The 15,438-nt window shown below is 38.0% G+C and overlaps 1 protein-coding gene across 1 annotated transcript; it reads right to left on the bottom strand.

The window, feature by feature from the left end:
- Positions 1-347: 347 nt before the first annotated feature.
- LOC149838561 (protein ALTERED PHOSPHATE STARVATION RESPONSE 1-like) lies at positions 348-8,438 on the bottom strand. Its single transcript, XM_090006664.1, has 4 exons — positions 7,450-8,438; positions 5,385-5,560; positions 4,158-4,381; positions 348-1,418 (listed from the first exon to the last, which is right to left on the bottom strand). Exons 1-4 carry the CDS (start codon positions 8,330-8,332, stop codon positions 617-619), a joined length of 2,085 nt encoding a protein of 694 aa, XP_089862790.1. The 5' UTR covers positions 8,333-8,438; the 3' UTR covers positions 348-616.
- Between the last annotated feature and the right edge of the window lie 7,000 nt (positions 8,439-15,438).

A 15,438-nucleotide genomic window follows, 5' to 3' on the forward strand; every position in this document is an offset into this window, starting at 1 on the left:
TAATTCTATAAACCGATCAAGAACAAGTTCATGATGAGCTGAACCGAGCCAAGTCACGAGCTGCTCAGTTCGTTTACCACCCCTACTGACAATGTTGCAAACTGACCGAATTCTCTCAAATTCTCTCATACACGAACAAGCTCAAGAGATTTTCCCTAATAAACCAGATTTTCCAAAATATAGTGAGATTATCCGGAGAACATGATTTGTGGGAGTGATCGAAACAAATTCATATGCAGATATGGAGGGGGAAACCAACAAAAAGTTGTATCCGTATTGCTTTGCAACAAAGCTAAGCAAAAGGCCTCGAAACTACCAGTCTGCTATCAGGACAAATAAGCTGATTGTATAAACATATAAACGTGATCACATCACTACACATCTGCAATCCTCTACAAAAGAGAACAATCTGTGGTTTATACAGCATATTGAATATTGCTTACAATAAATCTTGGTACAGTATGCAACCCTAAACAAAAGGTCTGAAAAATATTATAGTGCTATCAGGATAAACAAGGTTATTGTATAAACATATGAACATAATAATCATCACTATGCATCTGCAACTCACAAAAGACCGCAATCCCTGGTTTATACAACATATTGTACAAGATCTTCAGGCAGACTTGTGTGCGTGCTGGGATGATGCACTCGAGCGGAGCTTGTCATATGCGATGGCACATGATTGGGCAAATTCAACCATGGCATTTAAGACGGCAGGCAAACCAGTCTTCAGACTACCCAATGACTTCTCCCTTGTTTGTTTGCAAAGTTTCTGGTATAATTCCAGCTCTTCATCCCACTTTTTCTTGCTTGCTTCAACTATGTATTTCTTCTCTACCAAGACAGGATCATTCTCATTGCTGCCCTCAGCCCTGTCAGCATCGACCTCCTCTGCCCCCCTCTTCTGGTTATATTTCTCCACCCAATCCTGGAAATGCCGGTACTTCTTGTCATGATCTCTCTTAGCATTCTCACACCTCTGCCTCTGGTTGAGCTCCTCCTGTTGCTGCAATAAAATAGCTTTTACAACAGCAGCAAAGCTTGATACAGCATTCTTGGCTACCTCATCAGGCACTTGCCCGAGCTCTTCGTTCCAAGCCCTCAGGAGGGCCTGAATAGGAGGATCAATGACCCTTGGTGGTGAGGAAACTTTCTCCTTCAAGCTGCTTTCTATGGGAACTAGGCTAAGTCGCACCCAATTGCTCATTGTACGGATGTATTCCTTCTGATATCGCACCAGTTTCTGGAATTCCATGCCCCACTCGCTTGTGACCCTGCACAACTGTTCTGTGCGTTTGTGGTGTGCATCACTTGTTTCTTTGCAAGCATTTGAGATATCAAGGAGCCTGAGATCAGCAACAATCTTCAGCTGATTTACATGACAATCGTGCATCTTGTCCCACATATCAGCCATCCTGATACAGACGACACAGATGTATCAGGCAGGTAGAAATTTCTAATTTTGAAGCCTTCCTGTGCTCAGCTAGAATATAGAGGCAATAATCACCTAACTGACCAGTATCATGTCCTCTACAAAGTCAAGAAATCATGTCAAGTGCCCCACATTTGCACTTTGTCCTACCTTTAATCAATTCACAATCATGTAGTGGTCTCTACGCAGAAGCTGAGGAGACATTTATATAGGCTATGGCTCCTACGTGCCAAAGAGTAACAGGGGTTTCCCATCCATGGAACAGAAAAAGCAGAGCACCAACAGCAGCAAAAGTTGAATTTGCAAAGATAGGTTGTGAAAGAGAAGACAATGCCATGAACAGATTTAATTTTATTCTAGGGGCACCGAGTACAGTGAATTTTAGCAGCTACTTGGTACATAACCACTGGTTGAGAACAAAATTGATGCAATGACTGAATACTAAGAGTTCCACAATACACTTTTAAGTATCAAACAAGAAACAACTCATTCCATGTAGAACATGTGTCAGCAGGAGACAAATTCAGTTGCTCAATGAAACTCCAACAATGGTGAAAAGTGAAAACAATAAATTAAGACCCTAATTTGACAGGCTTCAGATACGAGTACAAAATATACCTATCAGTAGAACGAATGCATATATTGAACAAAGGGTCCTGTAAATCAATTTTCAGTTAAGCAAAAGAACTGGGAAATGTGGGACCAAAACACCCACAAAAACTTTTAACTATCAAAAATCGCATGCCTACAAATTTTTTGAAAGGAAATCGTTATATGCTTAAATTAATAAATCCCTGATCATTCACATTTGCAAGTGTTTGGCTCCTATGTGCTTTATGTACATGTGGACAAGTCGATGCACAATAAATTCCCACATTGAGCTGAAGTTTGCAAATTTATGTGTTATGACAATCAGTATAAAAGATTTAGGTGACATAACCTAAACACTCAAAGAATCTTAATATATTGCAATATGGCATTTGATGAATCTAATTTCAGTAGTCGAGAAACGTGTAATAATGTACAAGAAACTTTTAAAGTGCATAAATATTGTCTTTTTGGTCCCTCACAACACATGCCACAAATCCCATGGCGGCAGATGCAATTTCTAACTATTCATGCAGTCATTCAACTGCTTTGGATATATCAAAAGAATCACATTTAGCGGCATAGAAATGGAGTCTATTCAAGTATGTGTAAGTAGAAGAGATCATCCAACCCAAAGCCAACCAAGTAGATGCACCTAGTTGGCAACCAGAAAGCAATGCTGGTCATGCTTCAGCAAACCAACTAGTGCTCCCTCATGCAGCTGACAATATAGAGGATATTCGGCCCACTGGAGTAGCTGAATCCTCTATTAAGTACAGCCTGCAGATATCTCACTATTGTATTACCAACAGCCAATGTTATGTCCATCCTCAAGAATGAGGCAACCTGTTGATCAGCTTGTGAGCTATGAAGCTTTTTCTACTGATTTTTCATGTTTTTATGGCAGAAATATAGCAGAGAAAGAGCCTTGATTCTACATTGAAGCAAAAAACAATCCTCAATGAATACAATCAGTGGACAAAGGGATCATTGCTCTTCACAAATGTGGGAAATGGAAGATAGTGGATCGGCTCTATGAGAAAAATATGACAGATTCCAAGTGGGTTTATAAGATCAAATAAGCATGGACCTAATGGTAGTATTGAACAGTATAAGGTCAGACTGGTATCTAAGGGCTACATAGAGGAACATGGTTGGAATATAATCAGAAATTCTGTTAAACAGTAGCTCTACCCTTACAAATCAGTTATGGTTGAAAGTTAGAGCCATTGGATGTTCTTATATAGGGACTTCATACACAGAGCAGCCACCAAAGCACAATGAAGGTGTGCCAACTACACAAAGCTGCTTATGGGCTCAAACAAGCTTCGTGCCCATGGTTCAACAGCTTTTGTCATGTTGTTTGCGCTCATGGATTTGTTCAAAGTGAAGTTGATCACTTTTTACTCATCTTACTACAAGGACTCTCTCATTACACATTATTTTCTATGTAGATGATATGGTTATTGCAAGGAATGATCCTTCCCATGTTAGTAAGTTGAAGAAGTTATTGAATGAAAGTTTCAGATAAAAAAAATTGGGTCCCATATGTTATTTCTCTGGCATATAGGCGGACTGAAAACCACAATGCTTTATGCTTCCCCAACATAAATATAAATGTGACTTTTGCAAAGTTTAGGGATGTTAGGATGTAAATGTAGTTGGACACCAGAAACCATGAATAAGCACTTGAACAATGATGAACTCTTTAATCATCTCCAAAGAACCATAGAAGTGCAGTAGGAGCCTTGCCATATGTCTTTAACACGGACTGATATGGTCTTTGCAATTAATCAAGACTCATAGCTTATGTGTGCTCCCAAAAGTACACACCTTGATATTGTGAAGTGCATCCACAGGTATTCTTTTCTTTTTTTCCTGACAGGCAAGCAAGGGGGCAATCCCACAAGATTCAAACCTGAGACCCCTTGGTTATAATGGTAACCATCATGCTATTCCATTCGACCCCAATTGGCAGCATATTTTCCATAGTAATGTCCATAGATAAAATCAAATAGAAGACAAGAGCAAATATATCTTATGGTTCATAAAGAGATACCACCACAGCAAAGCATGGTTATCAGGCAAACATACATTTCCCTATCTGTGTTTTCATGATTGATTTGCAACTTACCCATTAACAAGCTCCACAAGTTTTGGATATAGTTGTTTATCCCGCAAATGGTAAATCTCCAAAACTGTGGAATCCAAGGATTGCATATCGACAATGTATCTTGTGTGTAGATGACTTACTGCGGCTTTAGTTCTCTCAAGTGTTTCAGAACCAACACCATGTTTCTTTTGCTTGTTTAGCAAAGCCATCTTCTTTTGATAATCAATTTTCATAGCCTCACCCGCCTGGAAAACCATTGTTTAAATAGCAGAAAGATTCAGAAGAAATACCAACTCTACTAAGCAGCCCTTTTAGAAGGACAAGCATGGGAGTTAAAAGCAAAACAAAGAAAAGAGAAATTTCAGTTTAATCCATGAGAAATTTTCTTGAATATAAAAAACCAAACCTACATCATATAGGTATGCGGAGCACACCACGGGTATGAAGGGTATAATACAGAAACAAAAAAGATGGATATAAAGTGTGTGTGAGGAGCACAACACGGATATGATACAGAAACTAAAAAGATGGGTACAAAGTGTGTGTGTGTGTGTGTGTGTGTGTGTGTGTGTGTGTGTGTGTGTGTGTGCACATGTTCGTAATTACACAAATATGTTACATCCTACATAATCCTCTAAGTATGAAGTTATAGACAATCATGAACTAAAGATCTAAAAATTTTCAAAATTATTAAAAATTAATATAATCAACAAATTAAAATTGAACAATTTTGAAATACCTATGTCAGCACTGTATGACATGAGTTTGGGTGCCTTCTAGAAGTACTCATGTTACATAGAACTAGTCATTTTGGGAAACATTACTGCCAATTGAATTTCTGTGCAAAACACGGTTCCTGCATGAATTAATAGAATCTCAATAGAAGTTCAAGGAGGAAAGATACCATAAAAATTTTTACACCACCTAATCTTGAATATGAATGTGATTTTAAAATATTAAATGAATTCAAAATCCATGAGACACTTTAAGTTTTGTTCCCTTATCTCACAGAGAAAACAGGAACAAGGTCAAAATCTTGAAGAAATTTTTACTGTGGTTCTAATAGACACAATTATACTGACTTAGAAAGTAGAGACAAAAATGCAAGCTTATTTCTCCTAAAATTAACAAAAAATTGCAGTACTAATAATTTAAAGTTTTTTTTCATGGATTTTTTATCCCATGACGTCATGAAGGCAAGTAATGAGAACATGCAATGCTCAATAATCAAGAGATGCAGGTGGTCACCTTGACTTCATCATAAAGTTTTTTTTCCCATGCAAGCAACTTATCAAGCACAGCTGCATGAGTTTCAGCCTCTTCTGCATGAAAGTCATCATTCCCATCATCAGGGTTATGTATCCCTCTAAATGACCGATTCCATGTGATAACACGCATGACTCGTGCAGAATGATCAATGTGTCCTGTACAAAACATGTCATATTAAATTAGATTGAAAATTGCATTTTAAGAAGAGATGGTTTTATTGTTCCACTCACATTCAAATTCAAGATCCTTTGGCAAAAAAAGGGAAAGGTTCTTTTTCTACCATCCAAAAACAAAATTGAATCCTACCAGTCAGATAAACTTAAGAGATTTAACATATCAGATAAACTGCAAGTTTGCTCTTGATATTTTCTTGTACAAATTCAAACTTCAGATATTACTAAATAAACATGCTTGAGAAAATGAGATGATTAATAAATAAACGGAATGTAACACCCAGTGAAACAACCTCAGTACACGGCCACAGCTTCAGACAAATCCATCGATCTGGCTACCCACATGATGAGTTAACATTACATATATTATAGTTCTAAACATTTGTGACACAATCTCCACACTTCACACACAATTCCTTGTTGTGCATAGGTCCAAGCTAAGGTAACTCAGCAAGCCCATCTAAACCTATTCATAACAATCTGCTATTTTGTTATAATACTGACAATAGAAAGCTGGATATAAGTAAACACAAACCTTCAGACATTTTTTAGTACCATAGTAGAAAAATCCCCTTACAAAGTCCTTAACCATATATTTTGCAAAGGAATACCATTCTCGCAACATGGTTCTTTGTCTGAAATCTACATTAGTCTCCATCAATGTTCACATAATGAAATCAAACCACACGAACAATATACTTAGCTCAGTCCAGGACAGTATCTCATTCTATTTATACCATCCTACAAGTTGAGAACTTGAGACAACTTCTTTACTAGGTTCTGTAGCCAACTTTGAGAGAACCTAACTGCTGTAAGCCCAAAACACATCACATGTGTTTGCTTTCTAATCTGCACCATGAAAAGCTCTTGTGCTGATATTTATTGTGCCCACATAGCTTTTAGATTTTTGTAGTTTTTATATATTTGCTGTGTCAGCTGCAAGCATAAACTTGAAAATTTGTTCATAACTCCATGTTTATTTTCAGCATTATACAACGTTAAACTGAACATGAAAATGATACTTAAATAAACAGGAAAATTGAAAGCCCCATCTAGTTGTATAGGCTCCACATCTCAACCATGAGGTTCTCTGATCAAGGCTGTGCAATTCAGGTAGGGTTAACGACCAAAACTAACATTTGTGAAGCGATGATAGTACTGCCATGTATCAGAATAAACCAGTCATCGTTCAAAATTTCCACAAGTTCGGGAACATGAGTCTTCTCTGCTTTCAACCAAGTAGAGCCACAAAGCGTTAATAGCATAATCAACATCCCTCAGTTGCTTAATAATGCAGCAGAGTGAATCAAACCCTGCGGCCATGGATAACATCTGTGGAATTTGAAAATATTGTTGAAAGGCTCATACTAAGTATATCTACTTAATGATGGGAGACTACCAAAAAACTCCCATCATCTATCATCCGAAGCTGCTTAAGCTTTCTTATCTCCAGATACACACATGCAGCGTCAACTATAGAGATCATACACAAAAAGCAAGCATCTATTAAATGAATCAGAAAAGTAGAAACAACACCAATCAGTGCATCAATTGCATGTGATCAAAACTCGCAAAATTTGAGATGACTGCGAATTCAAGTGTTTATAAAGTAGCCATGGATCCTATGATATGTCTAATCTTAGTTCAAGGGAAACACTGTTTCTGCAACAAACGGGAAACTGATCCTTTGAGAAAAAAAAAGGAAAAGAAAACAATTCACAAAAGAGAGGGGAATCACTTTTAATCAAATAAGTTTGTTAGAAGTCGGCATGCTATTAATCCAAGCAATTGGTACCAATCAGAAATCAACGGCAACAAGTCCTGAATTAAGCTAAAACAGCATAATTAAAGCAAAGAGAAAGGAAAATCACCTCGATTATCAGCGAAGTTAGAATGGTAATGCAATCGATGAGCCTCTAGCATCTTCTTAACCGCATGACCGCTCTCGAAGGCCTTAAGGAACAGCTCATCCAACTCAAACAGGATCTGGATCAGATTGGCACCCCCAGCCCTGGCTCTCTTCGGCTCCCCTGCTGCGACCACCGATTGCGGGCTCTGCTTCGGCTTCTTCGCAGGCTCCGGCACCACCTCCTTGACCGCCCCCGACGGTTCCCCAACCCTCATCTTCCGATCCTCCGAATCCCGAAAGCTACTTTCCTCCGCCTTCCGCGACGGAGGAGGTGGAGAAGGAGGAGGTGGAGAAGGGGGCTTGGTCACCTCCAGTGGGGGCTGGCTGATGGGCATCCCGGGTATGGATTCGGGGTCGGGGAATAAGAATTCCGGCCAGTCGCCGCCGCTCTGGTCGGGGGGAGGCGGCGGGGCCGGGGCCGGGGTGGCTTCGGGGATAGGGGAGGGAGGGCGGGGCGGGGCGCGGCTGCCGTCGTCGTCCTCCTCCTCCTCGAGGATGGGGCCGTCGGGGTGGAGGGGGGGCTTGGAGGTGCGGAGGTCGGGCATGCTCATGGCCTTCTGGAGCGGCGGGGGCGCCTGGTTGTTGAACTTCTCCGGCGGGGGCGGAGGGGGCGGGGGGAGCTGGTCGACGGGGGAGATCGTTGCCGCCGGCAGGCGGATCTCTTGGACCTCGCCGGCGCCGTAGTCGTTAAGGGCGAGGCCAGTGTTCTTGAGAGCCATGACGTAGGCGGAGTGGGCAGCAGCGAAGGCGTTCCGGTGGGTGACGGCGTCCCTCATGCTCTGCTTCCGGTCCTTGCAGCGCACCACCGCCTCGTCCAGATCGATCTTCGACTGCGCGCACCCCATCGTCGTCCCGAGATCGATCAACGAGGGACGTTCTCGGTAGGAGGGGATGAGAAAGACAGAATCGGTGTGTCAGAGGGCTTAACGAAGACGCAAGCATGCGCGCTGTGACGTTGCGTACACGGGAGTGGCTAAAATAGACTTGTTTGATTGCATGAAATGACGGTTATAGCCTCCGCATTTATCGGGTTTGTCGTTGCAGCTTCACCGTCACAGCTTCCTTCAGCACAGGGATGGCAGTGGACCAGGGAAAAACGGAGCCCCGCTCCGCCTCGCCCGGTTTGAATCGGGGATGAAGGGCATGAAACGGGGATGGAGGCTGGGATGAAGGTTAAAATCCATCCCCAGGGCTTACTCTTTCCCCCTGCCCCACCCCGATCCCGCCTTGCCCCGCCCCACCCCCAATCCTTTTAAGGATGACAATAGACCAAAGAAAAACGGGGCCCCGTCTCACCTCACCCCGGTTTAGATCGGGGATGGAGGACATGAAACAAGGATGGAGGTGGGGTAGAGGTTAAAATCCATCCCATCCAAGGATGGCAGAAGAGATGGAGGTTCGGGTTTTGAAACGGGGTGAGGGTGGAGACCTTATCCCCCTCCTCTGTCCTGGTCCATTGCCATCCCTACTTCAGCCTTCACTTTTCAGCGGATCAGGTCGGGTTTGGTTTGGACCCTCATCCAACTAGACTTCTATCAGATTTTTGGATATAGTATTGGATCTGAACTTGGGTTTAATCGGGTTCATTATAAGAAAATCATACCTGGATCTAATAAGAATTACATGAACCAAACTCGGACCACACCCTTTAAAACAAAAAAAAAAACATTTTTATTTTGAAAAATTACAGGCCTTAATGGAAACTCGAGTTGGATCCGAGTCTGGTATAAATTAAACTTCACAAACTATAACTGGGTCCATGTATTAATCAACTTTGGGGTTCACCGAGTCTTATTAATCCGACCTTCAGGTTCGTCCAGTCTTAATTGGGTCTTCTTATTTATCAACATACACAGACCCTATAGGGTTTGGTTTACATGTACAAAAACTAGGTTCTATTTTTTTTTTTGTAAATAGTGATTACTCCATCATATCTAATGTATGAATATTAGATTAGTAAGATGCAAACATGAGCTATAAATTTTGTAATTTATTTATGCCTAGACATGCTAAATCATGTAAAACCATTTTGTACAAGAAATTAGGCAAAATCAATTTAGGATTTGATGTTTTATGATTAAATTCGATTAAGATGAACATATTAGTTAATTTATTTTATATTAGTAACAATAATTAGCATGAAAATGCACTTGTAAATTCATGATGTATTTGCTTTGATGGATTTCATGTAATTAATGGATCGATATATGTTTATTTAAATAGATCCATTATTGAAATATGATTTAAGGATGATGCATGTTAATATTTTAATTATTGTTAGTATGACAAAGTCTAAATAATGGTTGTAATGCACTGTAGATAGATTTATAACACATATAACTATGGTTGATCATATTTTGATATCATCTTTGATCTTCGTTATTGAATGTATTATGAGTTTTGAAATCTCTATTATTATGTGCTCAATTTTAGTTCAACCAGTTTCAAAAACAAATTTGTTTCTCCCAGAATATGAATTCGAAAAATAAAAATAAAAAATACTAAGATGTTCTACATATCTATCATTTAATTTTGAATATTATTTTATTCTGTTTGAGTCAGTTTTGAGGGTGAAATGTTTATTGCAACATAGCACAAATTTTTTTTCTCTTTGCAGGTCTATTTTAATCAATTGTTTTGGAAAATATATAGACTTATTCAAAACAATTCAAAATAATTTGTGAAAAAATTGGATGAAAGCTAAGACATAGTAAAAGACTTTGTAAAAAGAAATTTGCCAAAAGAGCTCACAATAAATCCGAGAAAACTCTTCCAAGTTGGGAAAAGTTTTTGTAGTTACAAAATTTGTCTTATAATTTTTTTGGACAAGGGTCAGTTACAAAATTTTCATGGATTTAAGAGAATGAATTTGGAGTTGAGATTTTGGAGATTTTTGCCTAACATGTTAGGGAAACTCCAATTAAATTTTGATGGTCAAAATTACTTTTTGTGATTTTTGAAGATTTTTTCAAAATTACGTAAACAGAAATCTGAATTTCCTAAATTACATGTTATTAATGCCTAATCATTTTTTTAGATTGCTAAGCATACTGAGTAATGGTTAAGACACTATTTGTGATATTTTATGCATGTCAATTGAGTGTATTTTTTATTGAATCATGTATATTAAGAAGTCATATGTCATATATGAAAATGTGCTTTATGCATCATGAGGCATGATCTTAAGATAGAATAAAATGCAGATGTAATTTTGATAAATGAGCATAGTCATGAATAAAATTATGCATGTAGTCTTTATGTAAGCATCTATGTATGTAAATCGGTGTATGCATGATGATAATGAATATGTGGTATGAGCATATGCATGGCTCATGAGTGAGTCGGGATTCAATGGAACCCACGAGTACTTGTTGAGCACCAAGAAAAAAAAAACTTTAAAAAATATACACATAATCATATAATTACCTCAAAGAGGTCGTGATTAAGGTTACCCAAAGATGGGGTTTGTAGTAGAAGCAATTTGAATGGGTTAAAAACAACATTGGATTATGAAATCTCCTTATAGTGGAACTTGGACTAAAGAACCTATGTATTGAGAGCATTGAAATCTAAGATATGAGCCTAAGTTTAAACAACACCTAGTAACTCATTCAAATTGGATCACTTTGAAGTGGGTGGTGGTACACTTGACTGGTTGAACATTGTTGTTTGGAAAGCTAGGCAGCTCTATTGATCCTTAATAATCGATCGTAGGGGCTAGACTATCATGTGGCTTAGGTGGTATGTCCCAAATCTCGGTAAAGTAAGAATTGATTCCATATTAATCACTAGGAGTTCTCTCGATCATCAACCACTTTAGTGAGAAACTGTGAAGAGAGTTGATAGATTCTTTTAATCAATAGGGCTAATAAATTATATGGCATAACAAACTCCTAATTGGATTGGTTGAATTTGAGTTAGGGACCCTAAGCGTGTACCCTTTAGGGCAAGAAAAGAGAAATAAAATATTAAGTATCAAATCACCAATATTACTACAGTTTGTATATTACTTTAAGGTTTAATAAAAATTGTTTGTTTACTTTTGAAATTATGCATGGTAGGATAATTGTCATGAATATTAACTATAAGCATGATTGCTCATGAATATGTAAATTGGGTTTATATTAATATGTTGTATTTCATGTTTTAGTTGTTTGTTTGAAGATGTATCAATGCTTATCTCATGTATTCGTGTTATATCCATGTTTAAGTATATTGATGTATCTTACTAGGGTTGTGGATTAATGTCTTACTTTAATATTTTCAAATAATGCATGAGTTGATGCGATGGTGAGTTACTCGACAGTATCAAATAGATCATCATCATCCTCTTTCTCAGGGGATCCAACTTTATTTTGAATATTTTTTATATTAAGTTAAATTTTTATTGAGACATGTAAACTCTGAATTTATTTGAGTAGTGGTTTGAATAATTTCTTTAATTAAGTTCTTTAAACCCAGTGGTGTGTAGTTGTGTTATTGTAACTCACCTAAAGTTTGAATCAGTTTTAAATTTATTATTCTGCAGTGTTTGCAATTAAAAAAATCCTTACACATTTTTGATAAATTTTGGGGTGTTGCAATGGATGATATTCCTTATCACAAGGTCGAAGCTTGGTATACTCTATATGCCAAGAGAGGATCTCAAATGGTTTTACCAATTAGAGCTCAACCAATACGTGCTCAATGGAGGAGTCTTTTTGCTTACATTATTGGAAAAAAATTTATGTAATCTAAGGAAAATGTTTATGGTAGTGGTGGTGATGTTCTTGGGTTATAACTCACGCAAAAGATCTATGATCAGGTAGAGATATGATGAAGAAGGTGATGGTGAATGCCAATGATGAGCGATGACCAGCAAGAGTTGTTCATGAGTTCATGCTAATAGTGTGGTAAAATGCACTCACTTTTTAGTGTCTAAATGGTTAGAGTCATAAGCTGCGTTCATCGTTTGGTCTAAATGGGTTGAATCCAATTAAAGGCGGGTACCTAAAACACTAACCCTATCTTTAGGGATGACACCAGGTAAGTTGGTGCTTCATTCAACAACACTGCATTGTGTTTGATTTTTTGAAGTTGTGGTCTAGTTTCATATTAGGATCCAACTCGAATCTCATAGTAAGGTATAAGATTTGATTGTGTTACTAGGCTCAATGAGAACATTGGACGGAACAGATAAAGTGCATGTTATGTCTATTTTGTAATAATTGTATCATTTGTTTTGACTGAATAAGAAGTTGTGTTCCTTGTGTCTAGCATTTTTTTTTTTACATTGCGTAGACAACTTGAATACATAGATGTGGGTCGGATTAGGAGTGTCAACAGGTTGGGTTCATCCAGACCAAACCCTATAGGGTCTGGGTACAGTGACAAATAAGAAGACTAGATTAAGACCCAAGTCTACACCCAAATGTCTGATTAATACATGGACCCCGCTATAGTTTATGAAATTTTATACCAGACTTGGGCCCAACTCGAGTTCCAATTAAGACCAATTTTTCAATGCAAAAATGACAAAAAAATATTATTTTACCAGGTATGGTTCTAGTCTGGTTCATGTAGTTCTTATCAGGTTTGGGCATGATTTCTCTTATAGTAGACTCGATTAGACCTAGGTCCGAACATGATACCATACTCAAAAAACTAGTCCAACTATGGTTCCACCTAGGTCGGAACCAAACCCGACCCGTTGACACCCCTAGGTCGGACAACATTGTTTTTGATCATACAACTCAATTCGCCCAACCATATGATGTTTTAACATGTTTATTATGGATTTTAACTCTTGATATTGATCTCGGATTGGATCTAAAAACTTAAAAATATTTAAAATTTAGGTAATTTAAGAATTAATAAGAATTAATATTTTTAATATATAAATGCTTTAATTAGTATCATATTGAATCTAATTATGAAAGTTTGAAGTTTATCAAAAAATTATGGATTTTAATATAAATATAGATCTCAAACTGGATCTAAGTACAAAAAAAAAGTTTACATTTTGGATAATTTGAGAAAAAATAAGAATTCATATTTTTTATATACAAATGCAAAAATCATAAAAACTTAAAATGCAATAAAATAAATAAAAAACCATAAATAAACCAAAAAATCATAATTCATAAGAAAATAAACCATAAAATTAAATATAAAAAACCCTAATTCAAACTCTAATTAAAGAAGATCAAAGAAAAATAACCTTAATCAAATACAAGAAAATCTCAAACAAATTATTTATAAAAAACACTAATTAATTTTTTTTATTCAAAATACTAATCAAAGAAAAAAAGCCTTAATTAAATTAAATATCAAAAATCTTAATTAAAGATATTTGATTCAAACCCCTAATCAAAGAAATTCAAAGAAAAAAATCATGACAAATCAAAAGCAAGCGCTAATAAAATTAAATGACAAAAACCCTAATTAAAGAAATTTGATTCAAAGCCCTAATCAATGAAAATTAATGAAAAAAACTCTAATCAATGAAAAAGTCTTAATAAAAAATCAGAGAAAACAAAACAAAAACCTTAATTAAATTAAAAGCCCTAATCAATGGAAATCAAAGAAAAAAACTCTAATAAATGAAAACTAGAAAAAAATAATAAAAAAAGTCAAAGAAAACAAAACATATACACTAATTAATGATATTTGATTCAAAGCCCTAATCAATGAAAATCAAATAAAAAAACTCTAATCAATGAAATAAAAAAACTAATAATAAAAGAAGAAGGGGAGATAGTAAGAAGGGAAGAAAAAAGAACAAACAAGAGAGAGAGAGAGAGAGAGAGAGAGAGAGAGGAACAAAGAATGGAAAGAGAGATGGGGGGATGGGTGTGGGAAAGAATAAGGGAGGGACGGGGTACCCCTCCGCTTATTTTTATTTTTTGTTTTTAGATTATCATTCTCTCCATCTCGTTATCATCATAATGGGGGAGAGGTGGACACTATTCCACAACGTCCCGCATGATGCACAAAACGTATGATCAAACACCAGTGGCAGAGCCAGGGGTGGGCATGGGTGGGTGGTCGCCCACCCCAGAATTAGAAACCGAGTTGAAATATGATACGACTCGGGTCTTCTTCTTCATTCCGCACGATTTGGTGGTTGCATTCTTTCCTTGCGAATGCTTGTCGAAGAAGATCAGAGCAGGGTGGTGCAGGAGTGGAGATCAAGCCTCCCTGCAATACAGAGTACCCTATGGCACCCAGCTGCAGGAGACGGTGGACATGGGATGGAGCCAACCGAGGGAGTGGCTCCGCCTCATGCTGTTGCGAGGACCGTCCCCTCCGAGAGGGAGCTGAGGAGGCACCTCAGTTGGAAGACCTTCGGCTTGCTGCTGGATCACCACCGAGAAGGAGGTGGCTCAACTACCGAAACAGGCTTTCGATCTCGATCTATGATCTTCACCACCACGGAGGCTTCGAGTCATTGCGCCACCGATAGAGGTCGATCATCACCACCCGAAGTCTGCCCACCCAACGAAAAACTTCTGGCTCTGTGAAACACCCCCTAAGATTACAACCACATTTGACTTTAGAGTTTTCCCTTGTATACATCCCTGCGTATGCACTCCTGCCTTAGTGGTATTCTCTGAACCACCCCTGCTTTTATGCGAAGGTCTTACATTCAACGGCAGGGTGACACGTGTCTTCATTATTTACCCTCGTGCAGTCACAATGCTTGTGGATTGATTAAAATGATACCATTAGATTAGGGAGAAAGAATCAGGTGCAATGTAATTACACTTTTAGTATGCTGCTGCACACCCTCCATCATTACTTGTGCCCCCACAACTGACAGGCTGAATCCCAGTGATCAGCTGCAGCAGTACACTAAAAATGTGCAATCACATTGCACGCTCTAGAGTCTAGACTAGCTGGTCATGGTTAAGAAGATTTTTACAGACACCTGGTAGCAGTAGAGAGGAAAACAGAGAGGGACTAATTAAAC

This window comes from Nuphar pumila, chromosome 5 (assembly GCF_984573655.1).
Source record: "Nuphar pumila chromosome 5, dmNupPumi1.hap1.1, whole genome shotgun sequence".
In the NCBI taxonomy this organism is placed as follows: Eukaryota; Viridiplantae; Streptophyta; class Magnoliopsida; order Nymphaeales; family Nymphaeaceae; genus Nuphar; species Nuphar pumila.